The following is an 18,460-nucleotide window of genomic DNA, read 5'->3' as shown; positions in this document are numbered from 1 at the left end:
TTAAATGGTAGATCCAAAGTATTTATACATGTGTGTGATTCCTAAAAGAGATAGGAATGAATCATGGTAAATATAGGAATATGGAATATCTTAGAGAAATTTGTTAATCATGCCATGAACAGTAAACAACTTCCTCACCTATGTCATTTTACACAACTCATTTTCCATCCTGCCACAAAGTGTTTGATAAAATACTCTTTTGCCCTCGCTCGTAATTGAAGTGTTGTTAAGGAGAAAAAAAAACAATTTGGGATGAAGTGACTTAAAGCTGTAAGATGAGTTAATTACTCTATTGCGGAATGCAACCCTTCGGCGATTCATTGAACCAAAGTTCTCCCTTTGATAGTTCCTATTCTTTCTCTTCTCCAAAATCATTTTATTTCTCTTCTCAAAAAATAAAAGATCACCACTGCTGCGACTTTTAACCTTCACTCCTATTCCGAAAACCGCCGTCGTATTCACAAACTCAAACTGATGAATTTCAACTTTCAGACCCTTCAACGCGCCAATCCTCCACCTTTGCCTCCGGCAACCGCGATAGAGGAAACCCCAAATACTCGTCCCGATGTTGAGAACCCCGACGCTTGGTATGATTTCGCCTTAATTTGCCCTAAATTCCAGTTATTTTTCTGGTTTTCTTGTGTTAACCCTTACTTTCATTCCTTTCAGTGGTGACTTTGAACTACCTGCTGCCGGAATTACTAAGGCAGATCTACCGCCGCTGGCGGACGCAGATAACTTTGTTGTCCAAACACCCTCCTCTTCCTTTGTGTTTGTGGTTTTTGGTGTTCGTTATGTTGAAAACCGTTTTGCTCTTCCTCATATATCATCATGCTTATAAGTATTAAAATTTACTCCCTCCATATTGATTTAATTGTAAACAAATCTCAATTATAACTTCACCTCAGAATATCTCAAGATTTACTTTTCAAATTGACTAGAAATTATACCGCGTTACGCACGGGTTTTGATTACATTTTATATTTGAATTATCTTTTGAAGTATTGTTATTTGATGTTATATATATATATATTATGTTATATTTATTTGTTTATATTTGAGTTAGTTAATATCAGATTTTTTCTCTATGTTTTGGATTATTGTAATTTTTTTTTTTTTTTTGGTTTTAGATGTTGTAGTTGTGTGAATGATAGAATAGAGTGCTGGATAAAATGAAAAAACACTATTTAGACCATTGTACTCCTAGATTCATAATAATAATATATATTTTTTTCTTTAATTTTACCAATTGGTTAAGAGCTGGAAATATCAATATATCTCTCACTAACTAAAACGAAAAGAGTTTCTTTACACTCTATCAGGATGCTCATGAGATACTTCAAAAAGACAAATCTTCTTTAAGTAAACAAAACTTCTACTGCACGTAAACATTACCTTTGCTTCAAGGGCTTAGTACAGTTTCCAGCTCAACTAATTATTTTGTTCATAAGCGATTGGATGTCTGTTATCCTGAAATTAGTCACTTATTGTAGATGCTTTGTTTAAAAAACAGAAGACTTTGTTTCGACCACAACAGGTGATGATTGTTAAATACAAATTGACAATGTTATATTAAAATTCAAATTTTAACAGTTTTTATACTAATCAGGAATCATAATCAACCATGGAATATAATATAGGTTTGTGATTACTTTTTATAACTTTAAAAGTAAAGTTGTGGACATCTATATATTCTCAGATTCTCTAGCAGGTTCTTGTGAAACTGATTTCTATATTCTATATCGCTTAAATCAAAAACCAGAAGCAAATCTCCAAAAAAAAAAGCATACTTTTTATTCTAGTAAAACATAGTTTACCTTACTATTGATTTATTTTGTGGTGTATGCATCATATAATCTGGGAACGGTTTATCTTTTGAAAACCCGGATTTCTCCTCTGTCCATTGTTAGCATATGTGGAGTGTTAAGATTGTTTACTCCTATGCTCAACAAAAAAAACAGTAGGTTACTTATTAAAACAGTTAAACATAATCATAATCACTATATTATAGAAATCTACTCTACTCACGGAAAACGGAGAAGAAAGGCATAGTAGTATTACTAATATGACATTGATGTTTGATTCTTCAAGCTCGTCAAACACAAACGAAAGGGGTTTCATTGGGTAATAGAGAGAAGAAGGGCCTTAGCTGCTTCTAAGAAATCTTCTCCACTTCTCTCTCTCTCTCTCTCTCTCTCAACGCCTTTCTCTCTCTCTCTCTCTCCCTATCAAATCCCTTCTTCTCTCTATTACTCGATCCTCTTCAATATTAAGAAGCTCTATATATAGCCACTGCGTCTGGTTCCTCTTCAATATTAAGGGCCTGATTTTGTGTTTTCCTTCCCCGAGATATGAGTTCTATCCATCATGGGGAAACTGATTTTGCTGAGGAAAGGAGAGTAGAAATTTTATGGGTTTCGATTTGAGATAGGGGTGAAGGATGTCGTTAAAGAGAAGTGATTTGCTATTAGATGGATGAAAGGTAGAACGCTTCGACTTCCAAGAAGTTATCATCCAAAAGTACTACAGTAATTATAACCCTAAATTGATATGTATGTTGTAAAACACTGGATTGTGGACTCCATAACCAAGCCCATACTCGGTCCATAAGTGTTTAAGACTTTAGGCCTGTTCGACCAAGGCCCATCGCCCATTACTTATTCCTATGTCGGTTTAGACTTTGTCTTAGGGAAACACTATATCTATGTAAACTCTATCACATTATCAATAATAAGAACAAGAGATTTTGTTCCCTAAATCCTCTAGTTTACAACACGTTATCAGCACGATAGCCTCTAAGGCCAGCTGAGAAAACCCTAAGCAGCCGCCGATTCATCCCTCTCTTCCAAACCCTAAACCGCCTTTGTTCTTCTTCTTCTTCGAGACTTATCTCCTTGTCTCGGAGATCTCTCGATGATAATCCAAAACTCTCGGCGATTATTCCTTGTTCGGAATCCATCATCGTCAGCGGTCCTGTTCCTGTTCGAAGATCGAGTATTGCCCGAGTTATATTCGAGTTCGAAACCAAGGCGTGTTCGTGATCGAAATTTTATTGAAGACTTGATCGAGGTTCGAGGTTCACGGTTCCTAGGCGCATCCGAGAGCGGTACGTAGGCGGTACGAGGATCTGTCCGAGAGCAGTCCGAGAGCAGTTCGAGAGTGGTATGAGGATTGGGTCGATAGCAGTTCTGATCGAGGTTCGTGAGTGAAATCTGAGGTCTTTAGCTCCCAGATCAAAACCAGTCAGACCCTAATTGGTGAAAGGTAAATAAGATAAAAACTCTCTTAGAACCATAATCGAACATGGATCTAAAACTATTGAACCTTAAAACATCCAAGTACACAACAAACAAATTTTAAGATTTCTAATCCTACAAAACTCTAAAACCGGTCACATAGGATTGTTAGATTGTTTGTGAATTGCACCAAAATATATCAAGCTTAAATCCGGTTGATTGATTGCTTATTATTGCTTGATTGATTGTTGCATAAGGACCTAGAACTAAACTATTAAATTCGAATATCATAAGAGTATTATTAATCTGGTTGTTCTAGGATATTTAAAACTTGAAATTGCATGCATACTTGAAATCGAATAAAATTTTGTATAGGGTATTATTAATCGATTTTGGCATAGAATGTTTCCTGTAAATTTAGGTTGCATAAGAACCCTAAAACCAAATTAAAAAAATCGGGATCCTAGAGAAAGTCTAGGTCCCTAAACTTTTGTTTAAATTCCTAATTGGAAAAGAAAAAGTTAAGAAAAAGGAAAATTTCTAAATTATCTAAGAAAGGAAACTTTTGCATGCTATTTATTTTTGTTGTCTTGTGTGCATAGATTAAACCACGAAAATATAAGCAAAGATAACGCATGATTCAGTCTCAAAACCGCATGGCCTAAAGTTTAAATATGATGGCATGTTTCGGTCTCAAATACCGCATGACCTAAGACTAAAATGATTCCATGGTTCGGTCTTAAACACCGCATGGCATGATCCAAATGAATTACATGGTTCGGTCTTAAAAACCGCATGATAAAATCGGGTGCATGTTTTGTAAAATCAAAGGACCTATATGAGTATATTAAAGATGATAATGATTGCACTAAGAAAATATATATAAGGTGATTATGCATATGCACATCTTGCTGAGAGTCTCAGAGACCAGTACCTCACAATAGAGAATCCTCTTGACCTTTGAACAGAGCTTAAACGCAGATACGGACACCAACAAACGGTGCTCCTACCAAAGGCTCAATTCGATTGGAAGAACCTAAGGATCCAGGATTACAAATCCATGGATGAGTATAACTCTGAGCTTTTTAGGATTGTCTCACTCCTTAGGTTGTGTGGTACTGAAGTCACGGAGAGAGAGTTACTAGAGAAGACTTTGTCTACTTTTAGTACTCACAATATAGTACTTCAGCAACAGTACCGTGAAAAAGGTTTCAAAACCTATGGGGACTTAATCTCATGTTTGCTACTAGCTGAGCAGAATAATGAGCTGTTGATGAATAGTGCTATGAGACCTCCCGGTACAACCCCATTACCGGAAGCACACAAGGTTGATGTGGCAAAACAGAATGAGCCTAAACAGCCTAAAGAGCCCAAGGAGACCAACTACGTTCACAGAGAAAGACACTATGGCCATGGCCGTGGTGGCAGAGGACGTGGTGGTCGTTGGGGCCAGGCAATCCGTTTTGATAGTTACGGCCGTGGTGGTCGTGGCCGCAGTGGTAGGGGTCGTGGGTCCTTTAAATCGCAAATCAAGGCTAAATCGGTTTGTCACCGATGTGGTATCACCAAAACAATGAGCAATTATCAATGAGAAGTGCAATGAAGCTCACAAGGTTGACATGACAAAGAAAAATCCTAAAGAGCCTAAAGAGCCAAAGAGACTAATGAGTCTATCTATGTCCGTAGAGACAAGTATGGCCGTGGCCGAGGAAGAAGTGGACATGGTGGTCCTGGTCGTGGGACTTACTAAAGACATAATTATGATGGTCAAGGCTATAGAAACCGATTAGGCTTTGGCCGTGGTCGGGGTAAAGGCCGCGGGTTATTTAAACCACAACATGAGACCAAAGTCCACTTGTAATAATAATTATGGTATAGAAAACCATAAGATAAAGACATGCAGAACTCCTAAGCACCTTGTGGATCTCTATTAAGAGAGTTTGAAAATAAAGAAAATAAATCCAGAAGCTAACCTGGTTCATTTCGATGGTGAAAGAAATTTAAACCATGAGAATGATGACTAAATTGGATTATGAGATTTTTGATTGCCTAAAGAAAAAATATTTAAACTTATGTGGTGTATTAATTTAATTTCTATGCTTTGAATTTGAGTGAATTATTATTTTGATTTAAATCCAATTATTTTATTTCCTTTAATATATATTAAAACATAAATTCTTGTCCACTATTGGAAATGGCTAAGGACAAGAAAATAAGTGTGGTGGATAGTGGATTAAACCACACAAATTTTTGAAAAATCCAATATTAGCAAAGATAAGCGGGTATAGCAAGCCTAAGTGAAGGCTACGGCCAGGCATATATTTTATGGCACACATTTTGAACTAAGTGTTGCATTATAATCACCTAGCTCTAAGAGAAGCTTATTGAGCTTTAAGGACATTCATTTGAATGGTTTCCATATTGAAATAAAGGGTGAAGGAAACAGAGAGTTCCTATATATTGAAATCACCCATGGACATAAGAAAGTCCTAGAGCCTATACCTGCACTAGCCATTGGTTTTTACCATGCTAAGATTAATATAATAGAGGCTAATATGGCAATGAACAAAATGTTCAATAGTTCACTTTATGGCATGACTGGATTGGCCATCCGGATCCTAACATGATGCGTAAGCCGATATTAAAATGGGCACACTCCTAAAAGAGAGAAGAGTTATTCCTAAAGAATCTCACGTGTGTAGCATGTACACAAGGGAAACTCATTATAAGGTCATCACCAGTAAATTTAAATAAAGAGATTGTCCACTTAAGACTATAAGTCTAGATAGTGCTGGTGAATTTATATCCCAAGCGTTTAATAATAATGGTATGTCCATGGGGGGAAGTGTGGACCACCCTGTGGCACATGAACATACAGAGAATGGATTAAATGAATCCTTCATTAAACGTATTCAAGTGATTGCTCGACCATTACTCATGAGGTCGAAGCTTCTTGTGTCGGCTTGGGGACACATAATATTACATGTAGTAAGAGCTTATACGCATCAGGCCATCTAGTGAGCATAAATATTCACCATCCCAATTACTAACGGGTCAGGAGCCAGACACATACCATCTAAAGACATTCGAGTGTGCCGTTTATGTATCGAATGCATCATCACAAGAGAATAAAGATGGGATCTTAAAAGAGGATGGGAATATATGATGAATATGATTCTCCCACCATTATTAAGTATCTTGAGCCAACTATGGGTGATTTATATGTGGCCAGATACGCGGATTGTCATTTAGTTGAATCCGAGTTTTCTATGTTGGGTGGAGAGACAAACAAGCTGGTCAATGAAATATTATGGAATCAAACATCCTTAAAAATTGGCAAGATCCTCGGACTCTAGCCTGTGATGCAGAGATCCAAAAGATTATACATTTGTAAAAGCTAGCTATTTAATTGCCAGATTCCTTTGCTGACCCAAAGAGAGTAAGAAAATCGTACATACCAGCTTGTAATGCACCAGTACGTATTGATGTTCAAAAGGAACACAATAATCAAGTTGCTACAGAGTCTAAATAGACCAATATGTTCCATAGAAAAGAACCTTCGAAAATCTAAGAAAGGTGCAAATAAAACCGAGGTTAAGGAAAGAGTATAGACATGGCCGCGGCAAATCCTAAGGTACCAACAATGAGGTTTGGGACGCTAAACCTCAAGGTTCTTAAGGTATTAATAATAATAAGAGCTCGATAAACTATATCATGTCTAGAATAAAATGGAACTGCAAAGATGTCGACATTAATGAAATAATTGCATGCAAGGTAGCACTTGAAGTAAATGAGGATCAGAAACTCACGTCTATATTAGAGTGCACTCAAAGTAAAGATTGGCTAAAATGGAAAGAAGCCATTGACGTGGAGTTAAACTCTTTAAAGAAGAGAAATGTGTTTGGTCCGACCTTAAGGACAACACTTGATATAAAACCACTTGGACATAAGTTGGTCTTTGTAAGGAAGAGAAATGAGAATAATGAAATCATGAGATAAAGCACGGCTTGTAGCACAAGGATTCTCTCAAAGACCAGGAATAGATTATGAGGAGACTTACTCCCTGTGATGGATGCAACGACTTTAATAAGTCTGGCTATAAAAGAAAAACTGGATTTACGGTTAATGAATGTTAAAACCGTATACTTACATGGTCCACTGGAAAATGAAATTTATATGAGATTACCAGAGGGTATAGAGCTCAATTATAAGAGTGGTTCTCGAGAAAATACTGCATAAGTCTAGACAAATATCTTTATGGACTGAAACAAAGTGGGTGTATATGGTACAATAGATTAAGCAAGTACCTAGCCAAAGAGGGCTATAAAATGATCCCATCAGTCCATGTATTTATAAAGAAGTTTGCAAACAAAGGGTTTGTAATCATAGCAGTGTATATGGATGATTTAAACATCCTTGGAACCCCTGGTTAAATCGCCCAAACAAGTAGAATATTTAAAGAAAGAATTTAAAATGAAAGACCTAGGCAAAAGAAAAAAAATTCTGTTTGGGGTTACAACTTGAGTACATAAATGATAGAATCCTTGTGCATCAAATGGCATATACAGAAAAATACTCAAGAGTTTTAATAAGGACTAAGCTCACCCATTGACTAGCCCAATGGTTGTAAGGAGCATTGTTTTGGATAAAGATCCATTGGTCCAAAGAAGGACAATGAGGATCTCGGTCCTGAAATGTCATACCTCAGTGCTATAGGAGAGTTAATGTTCTTGGCTAGCCACACTAGACCAGAGATAAGTTTTGCCGTGAACCTCCTAGCAAGAATTAGTTCTTGACTAACCCAAAGGCACTAGAGTGAAATTAAGTATTTATTACGTTACCTACAAGGAACTTTAAATTTGGGTTTATATTATACTAACTATAACAAAGAAGGTTTTTGTTGGTTTTGCTGATGCAGGTTATAAACAAAGAAAGTTTAAGTATGTATGGTTGAGGTTGAAGACTCAACATAGCAGGACAGATTGCGGTATGGTCGAAGACAAGGAAGCAACGGTCATACATGAAGACAATACCGCCTACATCGCACAGCTTAAGGAAGGTTACATCAAGGGAGATCGGACGAAGCACATACTGCCAAAGTTCTTCTTCACACATGAACTACAAAAGGCCGGAGAAATTCAAGTAGTGCAAGTTCAGTCATGCGACAACTCAGCCGATCTCTTCACCAAATCGCTACCGACTACAACGTTCAAGAAGCTCACGCATCAGATTGGAATGCGGAGGCTTAAGGACTTCGAGTTATGTTTGGAACAGGGGGAGCAATGTGTGTTGTACTCTTTTTCCTTCACCAAGGTTTTGTCCCAATGGGTTTTCCTGGTAAGGTTCTAATGAGGCAGCATCCCCAAGCACATTACATCGATCCCTTCCTCGCACTTGCATGGTTATGTCATCCAAGGGGGAGTGTTGTAAAACACTGGATTGTGGACTCCATAACCAAGCCCATACTCGGTCCATAAGTGTTTAAGACTTTAGGCCTGTTCGGCCAAGGCCCATCGGCCATTACTTATTCCTATGTCGGTTTAGACTTTGTCTTAGGGAAACACTATATATATGTAACCTGTATCACATTATCAATAATAAGAACAAGAAATTTTGTTCCCTAAATCCTCTAGTTTACAACAATGTAGAGATTTTTGGTACTTTAATATTGTTTGTAAGGTTAAAATAGTCAATTTACTCAATTTCTTAATCTACTCAAAATAACAATTAAATAAATACAGAGGGAGTATTAATTATGTCAAATTAATTGTTTTTAGTTTTTTAACTTTTTTTGGTCTGTCATAACTTGCTGTAATTGTTTTTTATCTTAATTAGTTTTTCATATAAATACGTCATTAATTATTGTTATGTGATATATTTTTTCAATTTTTTAGTATGGTTAAAGAAACTATATCAAAGTGAAAGTAAAGAAACATAAAATCGGGTTAATATAGAATCATGTTATAAGTGGCGGATAAACAACATATTTTATCAATAAAACATATTTTTAATGGTAAAACATATGATAAATTATACATAGATGTAAATAAAATGATGATTTAACTGATTGTTTGCATGTAAAACATTTTATATAATAATTTGTAGAAGAATATTTTAGGTGAGATTGTGAATACACGTTTTTTTAATCTAGCAATTATAATAATACTAATGAATATTTGACAAAGTTTTTGGTTATTGATAATTTAACTTTTAGTCAATTATTGTGATAATTTTTACATTAGATTTAAAATATAGAAATACAAATTAGTGTATTAAAGTAAAAAAAAAAAGAGTAAATTTTCTGCTATAATTGACTATATATATATATATATACTAAAGATAGTTTGTAAAAAAAAGTTATTATCAATTTAAAAACCTGCAAATCGGACAGGTCCCACAATACTGAAATCTGGTTTTGGTTAATTCCGGTTCAATACAAACATAACTATATTCCCATAACAACAAAATGTACAGTCAACGATTTGATTTTTGAGTTTCCTTATGAAAAAAAATTCCAATTTTCGTCCCCCAAAAAGTTTTTAGAAACCCGCCTCTTCACTTTTCGTTTCTCTCTAGAATCTTCCTCCTCTCTCTCTCCCCCCCCCCCCCCCCCAATAAAAATATCACTCGAAAATCTAGGTTAAAAAAGTGAAAACCACACATTTCTCTCTCTCCGATCTTTGTTGCCTCTCATCTGAAATGGCGCGTGACGGCGACGGTGTATCCAACAACTCGAAAACCCCGGCGGATGAATCTCTCAATTGCGGCCTGACCTGTTTCTCCGGCGATGCTGATCCTCTTCCTCCTGTTTCCGGCGTCTTGGGGCACGAGTCTCCCGATGGGTCTTTGGCTGACGCGGATGTGGCTAAGGAGAACAAGGAACAGTTACTGAGGGGTGAAGAAGCCGATGGGGATGGAGAAATCGAGGAGTTCGCTGCGGTCGATGAGTTTGGTGAAAGCTTGAATTGTGTTTTGTGTTTTCAGTTGCCTGAAAGACCCGTCACGGTTCGTCTTCTCTCTTGTATAGTCTTGTGTGTGTGTGTGTGTTTTTTTGGGTTCTTTGACTCGTTTTGTTGTTAAAGTTCGCATCTTTTTCTCTCTAATTGTCTAATCACATTACTAGATATGAACTGTGTTGTGGAATTTTGGCAAAACTTGAGCATGAACAAGAAACAAAAAGAGAGATCTTTTAAAGGGAGAGCACCTTTAGTTTTGTAGGAGAAAGTTCTCGAGTCTTGATGTTGATGTGTTTGCTCTTTTTGTGGATTCTAGGCTCGTTCTTATGCTTGTTGTATGTACTCTATCTAGTGTGCATTCTTTAGTGTTTCTCCTTATTTGTCTAATCTCATTTATTGTATATGGTTGTCTTACACTTGAGTTACTACTTTGAGCTTGTAAAACTGCCACAATTAAGATGGTTTGGTATTACAAATTCAGCAGCGGAATCGTTCTTTTGGCAGTTGTTTTATTATACAACGGCATGGACTTTATTGTGCTTACCATTTGTGATCTATAAGTCAATCTTTTCACCTACATTTATAGATAGGGTGTGCCATCATCACGTTGTTAGTACTTTGTTTTGGTTGGATAAGTTAGTTTGGAGTTATCATTGTAACAAATATGATTGTGTTTTGTGTTTTGGTAATGTTGTGTGCACATTTGTTGATGGTTTATTTATTCTATTTTGGTGTTTCGTTGCCATTTATGGGCTGTTTCTTTTTGTTCATGCTTGTTGGTGTTCTTGTCAACGAATGATAAGCATTATTTGTATATATGATTGTTTACATTTTTTAAGTATGACAAAGATGTGAGACTATGAAGTAATTAAGGTTGATGGATAATAATCTTGTATGTGTTTTTTTTTTCAGATACCATGTGGACACAATTTTTGCTTAATCTGTTTTGAGAAGTGGATTAACCGAGGGAATATCAGTTGTGCAAAATGCCGTAGCCAGATTCCTGACAAAACGGCAAGTAATCCCCGTGTTAACTCGTCCCTGGTGTCTATCATCCGATCTGCAAAAGTTGCTGAAAGTGTTGGTCCAGAGAATGTCTTTAGAGCTAAACGCCAAAAGACAACTGAGAAGGTGAAGGCGAGTACTGGAATATTTGTTACAACACAATCAGATTATTTTGGTCCTATACCAGCTTCTAATGATCCCTTGAGGAACCAAGGCATTTTAGTAGGAGAATGTTGGATGGACCGAGCAGAGTGTCATCAATGGGGAGTTCATTTGGCACATGTGTCTAACATTGCTGGACAATCACACTATGGAGCTCAATCTGTAATACCATCTGGAGGTTTCAAGGATGATGAGGATCATGGGGAGTGGTTTCTATTCACAGGAAGGTTTGCCTTTCATTTACTCCTAGCTTTTAGTCCATTTGACTAATCATAATCTTGTACATTTTACTTCTCTTATGTGTTTAGATTGTTGACAGACTTTATCTGTGTTTGTCTTGAATATGTCACTCAGTGGTAAAAGAAGAACTAAGGAGGATTAGAAATTTGAAGAATTGAATGAAGCTTTAAGAGTTAGTTGCAAATTTGGTTATCCTGTTCGAGTTGTCAGGTTAGCACTCAACATCTTTCTCACATTCTCGCTCTTTCTTCAATTCTGTATTGTTTCTCTTTGCAATGAAATTGTTTTCTTGATTGAATAAAGAATAGCTTGTTTGTACTAGAGAGTTAAGCTAAACTTGCTGCAGTAATCCTCTGAGTTATTGGTATGTTCCTCATAATTTCAGTATTTTTAACTAGGTCGTACAGAGAGAAGAATTCTGCATATGCCCCTGAGGAAGGAGTGAGATATGATGGTGTTTATAGGATTGAGAAGTGCTGGCGAATAGCTAGAATGCATGTAAGTATATATAGCTAACAACCCGTAATATTCAACCTGTTCTGTCCTGACCTATTCTTATGTTTTCTTCAGGATTCGTTTAAGGTCTGTCGTTATCTGTTTGTGAGATGTGACAATGAGCCAGCTCCTTGGACCAGGTTTGATCTACTTCTTGAAAGCGCCTTTTATAAAGTACATTCTATTTGAAGTTTAATGCTGTGATATGTTGCAGTGATGAGCATGGAGATCGTCCAAGACCTTTGCCTAGTATTGCAGAGCTTGATAGGGCCACAGACCTGTTTGAGAGAAGTGAGAGTCCATCATGGGATTTTGATGTAAGTTCCTCCAAGACACCTTGATCACTTTCCCAATTACAACAGTTGACAAGTGAAGCAGTTATCGAATTTTCTTGTGCGTGATCATATTGGTAAACCATCCACTGTAACATGCTGATAATATACGCTTATTTGATCAGGAAGGAGAGGGTCTTTGGAGATGGATGAAGCCTCCACCTGTGAGTCAAAAGCCAGTTCAAGGTTTGTATCATAAGAAGAGCAAGATTATGAGGATGGCTTGTACATGTCTTCTCTTTGTTGTCTTCATCATTTTCACTGGTTCATCATCTATCTTATACAGGGTTTAGAAGAATCACCAGCAAATAACTTGGTTCTTTTTGGTTCGATCCCGTAGTTATCTCTTTTTTGTACCAACACACTCTTCTCTTACAACTCTGAGTGTTGGAAACTTTGTATTTTTTGGTTTGTGTAGTCGGACTCAGAAGGTTCATTGATGGTTTTGAACATAATGATCAATCATCATTATATAAATTATGCTATTCCGTGAATTTTCATTCTTTCTATCAAGTATGATAATATCATGTTAAGGAATGTTAAGTTCTCAGTCAAACAAGTATTGGTTACATTTGCTATATCATGCTGATAACAGTTTTAATTTGGTTTTAGTTGGAAAAACCAAGAGGAATATATTTTCAAGTGAAATTTTCTAAAGGCTATTTAATAGTAAGTAAAACCTTAGATTAAAATATAACAAATTAAGATGGAGAATGACAGCTCTACTGCTAAATCGAAGCTGTTTCATCTCTATACCAACATGAATAACAATGTTAATTCCTGACTTGTATTATCCGTGATGGTATAGAGAATAAATTTCACATCTTGAAAGCTGTGTAGTGAGTTAGGAGAGGATCTTGGTAGAGGACAGTATTGCATGCCGACTTAAGCTCGTGTAGCTCCGATTCTTCTTTTATTCGGGCTTATGTTGAAGAGACTTCCCCCTCGCTTTCTCGTCATCATTTATCTCATTTTCGTACTGCTCTTGCTTCTTGCCATGTTTTTGCTTACGGTAGTCTCTTTATCGAGTCCAATTCATAGTCTTGCTATAAGCTTCACCGCTTATGGTTATGTTTATGCTTCCATGTTTTTTTCTTTTTTTTTTTTTTTGTATGGGACCATGTATTTAGGATTCACATCCTAAACTTCCATTTCTTGAAATGATATTTACAATCTTATAAAAAGAACATCAGTGGAGCGCATGCATAAAAATTAGAATTTTTCTTCACCTACTAATTTGTTGTAAGTTGAAAAAAGCAGCTTCTGTCAAAATAAAATGAAAAGCTTAGCGAAAGTTGCCAAAACAACCTTGTCGTATGAAAAGATTTGATTCAAATTAAGGACAAGATAATGGACTTTTTAAAACCTAACTTCATGACATCATAAAAAAAGTTTAAAGATGGTCTATATCCAATGTCTAGTAAAATTTCTATAAATTAATATCCGTTAAATTAATAATTACTCTAAATTAAGAAATTTAAAGTTGAGTCAGTATAATTATATAATTTTTAATAGTTTTTAGTGAATAATTAGTTTGAAAAAAATTACTATATAAACACGCAAATCTTTTTTATTTACGTTTGATATATATATGTAAGAATGTATAAAACAGATAATAACTAGCTTTTTCACATATTCGAAGTCAGTATCAATTTGAGTCGGAATCATGGTTTATACAAAGGTGTCATGGCGATTTCAACGTAAAATACCAAGTTTGCATGCATGTGTTTTCGAAACATTTATATATATGCAAATAAAATACCAATTTTGCACAAGTTTGGTTAATGTTTATCCACCATATGTATATATGTAATATAATAATGTCTAAGATCTTATCTACATATAGTGTGTTTACACTGATATTTATGTAATATCTAAAACTGGTAGAGCCTCGAATGCTTTAGATATTGCTCTTCAATAATGACTATATATACTATTTAACGGAAATAAAGGTGACACATGTACTCAAGCAACGAGATTAATTAAGTGATTCATAATGTAATGGAATGGGACATTTCAAAACTTGAGTGGTAGAGTTGCTGCCTCTTAATTGCAAACAGTTTGAAAGCAACCCTCCTCCTTTAACTATTTGCTTTATTTTCTCGATCGTCCAAACAGAACATGTCAAAAACTTCTAACACATATATTGACTTTTTTTTAATGATTTTATTCATTCACCATAAATTTTATTTATACAAGTTGCAAATGTGATAATCTCCTAAAGAAAAAACAAAATACATTACTAGAAATTAATATGTACAAAGAATATAAAGAGACATATATATTTCTAATTAGTTTATAATATAATCTTGATATGTATAGTCATAGGCTAATATTTTAGTGTTTTATAGACTCAATGGTTTTACATAGTAACAGGTGGTGCTTAAAATTTATTTACTTTAAAACCAAAACTCCCCATCGATATCGCATCAACAGTACTTCTACTTCTAACTTGGGGCCAGATGTCTCAATGTCATTTTCATTGTATTTTGTTTGGCTATGTTTGCATGTTGTCAATTCATTTAGTTTTTTAAAATGCAACTGACCCCAATCACAAACTCGAATCAGTCGGTACCATTGAAACATGACACAATTACTCACTGCCATGTGTCCTCCAATTTTTCTCCTTTGTCAATAAATCCCTCCTCAATTATTTACATATTGCTTTAGAATTATGTCAACATTTTCAGACGTACTGTTACCTATCAAACTAATACTCTTTTTTCTTTTTTTTTGATCAACGGCTAATACTCTCTTCCGATAAAAAAATATTTTAGATTTTGATTGATCACACCATGAAACGATATGGTATGGAATATATATAGCGCTTTAAGAATTACGAATAACAAGTGAAATTAAAGTGTTAACAAAAATAGTATGAAACTTTTTGAATAAAAAGCTTTTAATATTTTGGTATATCGCTAACCATTTTCTCTATCCGCTAAAAAACTTATATGATCACTTTGTATCATTTATTGGATTCTTAGTTTTTCTTACACGTAAAGCTTCACAAACTCCTTACCACACACGAAATGCTGGGATTTATAACTTATAAGTGCATAATATTAAGAACAACTTAATCTAAAACCGGCTTCTAAAAGAAACTCGTTTTTGTTAGTATGGACGGAAATACCAAATTTTGACGTAAATATAGAAATAGTTATAGAAAAGTATGTGAGACATGGTGCTTAATTAGGAAAAAACTTACTTACGAATGCCAAACTGGTTAAGATTTTAAATATTTTTCTTGATTTCATAAATCAATCCATCATCTTTCATATGATAAAGATTAGTAGATAGTCTTTTTTTAGAGAAATAAACAAATTAAGCACGAAAACAAATTTAAAATTCGTACGATATCAACAAAAAAAAACCACCACCAGAGCATGGGTTAAAATGGTATTAAAGCCAAAGATTTCATTTCACATCAGTGGAAGTTTCTTGCACTCTCCACGAGAGCCCAAAAGCAATAAATGGTCTTTGTTCTTTCCCTTCAAAATAATGTACTCCTATTTTATTTTACTAACTAAAGAAAAGAAAAATAACTCAACAAATAAATAAATAATCTGCCATTTGTCACATGAGTCACATCCATTTTATTATATGAAAATGCAGTGCATTCACTGTAGATATATGTAACTAAAGGTGAGTACCCATGCACCACTTTATATGGTGGTACAGAGAAATAGCCTTTCGTCCGCATTTCCCCATTCTCTTTAAATATATGTCTGGTCTCCTCTTGATTAGTTCTTCATCAACAAAACAAAAAGAAAACACTCCAAAAGGAGTACTGGTGTGAGTGAAGATGGGTGTGGAAGGAACGATGGAGTATATATATATCGGACTTTTTAAAGAAGAGGAAGAGGAAAAAGAAGAAACAAATGCAAACAGTAGCTCTCCGAGTCGCTCGTATAGACTGCGAAGGTTGTGAACGTAAGATCAAACATATCCTCTCTAGCGTCAAAGGTATACTCGTTGATTGTTAGAAAATGTGACTTTTAAGAAAGAAAAAAAAAATATGAAAATTGGATTTAATTAACATTGGACTTGTTTGGGCAGGGGTGAAGTCAGTGGACGTGGACATGAAGCTGCAGAAGGTAACGGTGATGGGATACGTGGACCCGAAGAAGGTTTTGGAAGCGGCCAAGTCGACGAAGAAGAAAGTTGAGCTATGGCCATACGTGAAAGTTTGATAATATGAAGAGAAATCTTAACTTTATTATTTCTGCTTAAAATGTTTACAATGACAAGATAGAGTTTATATAGAAGAAGATAGTAGAAGGAGCCTAGGGTACACATCACTACACACACATCATTGATGAGGAGCCAAGGATATCAAATCTGTTATGCAGAGAGAGTTGTTGGACTGTGAACCCCGTACGCTGATGAGTTGGTAAGGACGTACGACTTGTCTCAATCCCACGGTTTGTCTCGGGTGTTGTCGCAATCACTCTTGTTGTCGCAATCGCTCTGTTACCGTTGCAGAGTGAGGACAAGTTGCAGAGTGAAGACAAATTATTGTTGGGCTTGCTTTTCTGGTTACAGCCCATATCTTCTAAGGTCTTGGACTCAAAAGCAAAAGACTGGGCTTCTGTTTGAACTGCAGGAACTTGATTATTAATACACCCACTCAAACTTGGAGTGGGAGGCAAGACAACTCCAAGTTTGTACCGAAGATCACAGAAAGGTTGCTGAGGAAGTGATTTGGTGAAGATGTCAGCGAGTTGATACTCAGCAGGAACATGTTTGACGATCAAAGCGCCTAAAGCCACTCTTTCCCTCACAAAATGAAAATCTACATCAAACGACTTGGAGCGGTTATGCATAGCAGGATTTGCAGTTAAGTAAACGGCAGATAGGTTGTCACAATATAATTCCGGCGTTGCAGGTTGAGGAACACCAGTTTCGCGAAGAAGAAGAGAGATCCACTTGAGCTCAGACGCAGCAATAGACAAGGTTTGGTACTCTGCCTCAGTAGATGATCTGGACACAGTGGGATGGCGTTTAGCAGACCAACTGATGATATTTGAACCAAGGAAGGTACAAAAGCCACCAACTGACCGTCTTGTTTCTTTACAGTTGGCCCAATCACTGTCACTATAGGCTCTTAGAGTGGAATCAGTGTTGGAGTGAATGTTAATCCCCATACTAACTGTTCCTTTCAAATAGCGCAGAACTCTCTTGAGAAGGTAGAAGTCAACCATAGATGGAGAGTGCATCTTCTGACAGACAAGGTTCACAGCAAACTGAATATCTGGTATGGTTAAAGTGAGATACTGAAGCTTACCATCCAAACTCCGAAAATACGTCGGATCAGAAAAGAGAACTTGTTGTTCATGAACCTTGTCAAGTTGCAGAGGCAGTGGCGTCGGCATAGGCGCCCAATCTGCCATTCCAGCGGTCACCAAGAGGTCAAGAACATACTTTTCTTGATTAAGGAAGAGTCCACCAGAGTGGTGATGAGCTTGAATCCCCAAGAAGTATTGCAGGCCACCTAAGTCTTTCATGTGAAATTCCTTATAGAGACTCGCAAGTAACTGAGCAACAAGAGTAGTGTTGTTACCTGTCAAGAGCATATCGTCATCATAGAGTAGGAGAAACATTTTGTCTTTGCCTTTGTGGTATGTAAACAGAAAGGCATCAACATAGGTGCAGGTGAAACCATAGTCAATGAGAAAAGTGCTAAACTTGTCAAACCAAGCTCTAGGAGCTTGTTTTAGACCATATATTGCCTTGTTGAGCTTCCAAATATAGTCATGTTTGTCTTTATCCTCAAAGCCTGGAGGTTGGTGCATGTAAACTGTTTCTTTTAAATCTCCATGTAAGAATGCATTTTTTACATCAGGTTGTTTAATAGGCCACTTGTGAACCGTTGCAGTGTGGAGGATTGAACGCACTATTGCTGTGCGTATCACTGGACTGTAAGTTTCCATGTAATCAACACCCTCTTGTTGTTCATAACCTTTTGCCACTAACCTTGCCTTGAGCCGATCAAGAGAGCCATCAGCCTTTAGTTTTGTTTTAAAAACCCATT

The 18,460-nt window shown here is 36.1% G+C and overlaps 1 protein-coding gene and 1 long non-coding RNA gene across 3 annotated transcripts; both read left to right on the top strand.

Annotated features, from left to right (window-relative positions):
* The first annotated feature begins 9,706 nt into the window (after positions 1-9,706).
* On the top strand, positions 9,707-12,920 carry LOC104736894 (E3 ubiquitin-protein ligase ORTHRUS-LIKE 1-like). Of its 2 annotated transcripts, XM_087481801.1 has the most exons (8): positions 9,713-10,241; positions 11,105-11,586; positions 11,714-11,809; positions 11,998-12,097; positions 12,170-12,234; positions 12,309-12,411; positions 12,552-12,612; positions 12,713-12,920. In XM_087481801.1, the coding sequence occupies exons 1-3, from the start codon at positions 9,936-9,938 to the stop codon at positions 11,739-11,741; spliced, it is 816 nt and encodes a 271-aa protein (XP_087337927.1). In that variant the 5' UTR covers positions 9,713-9,935; the 3' UTR covers positions 11,742-11,809; positions 11,998-12,097; positions 12,170-12,234; positions 12,309-12,411; positions 12,552-12,612; positions 12,713-12,920. The 2 variants fall into 2 exon arrangements, with proteins under 2 accessions (XP_087337926.1, XP_087337927.1); XM_087481800.1 differs by having other exon boundaries at positions 9,707-10,241; positions 12,552-12,920.
* A 4,112-nt stretch (positions 12,921-17,032) lies between these two features.
* On the top strand, positions 17,033-18,193 carry LOC147929610 (uncharacterized). Its single transcript, XR_015578280.1, has 2 exons — positions 17,033-17,466; positions 17,601-18,193. It is a non-coding gene; the product is annotated as an uncharacterized LOC147929610 (long non-coding RNA).
* Positions 18,194-18,460: the final 267 nt, after the last annotated feature.

The sequence above is a fragment of the Camelina sativa genome, chromosome 13 (genome assembly GCF_030686135.1).
Source record: "Camelina sativa cultivar CO46 ecotype springtype chromosome 13, ASM3068613v1".
Taxonomy (NCBI): Eukaryota; Viridiplantae; Streptophyta; class Magnoliopsida; order Brassicales; family Brassicaceae; genus Camelina; species Camelina sativa.
The sequence above is the reverse complement of the archived record's forward strand: the minus strand, read 5'-3'. Positions and strand labels throughout refer to the sequence as shown.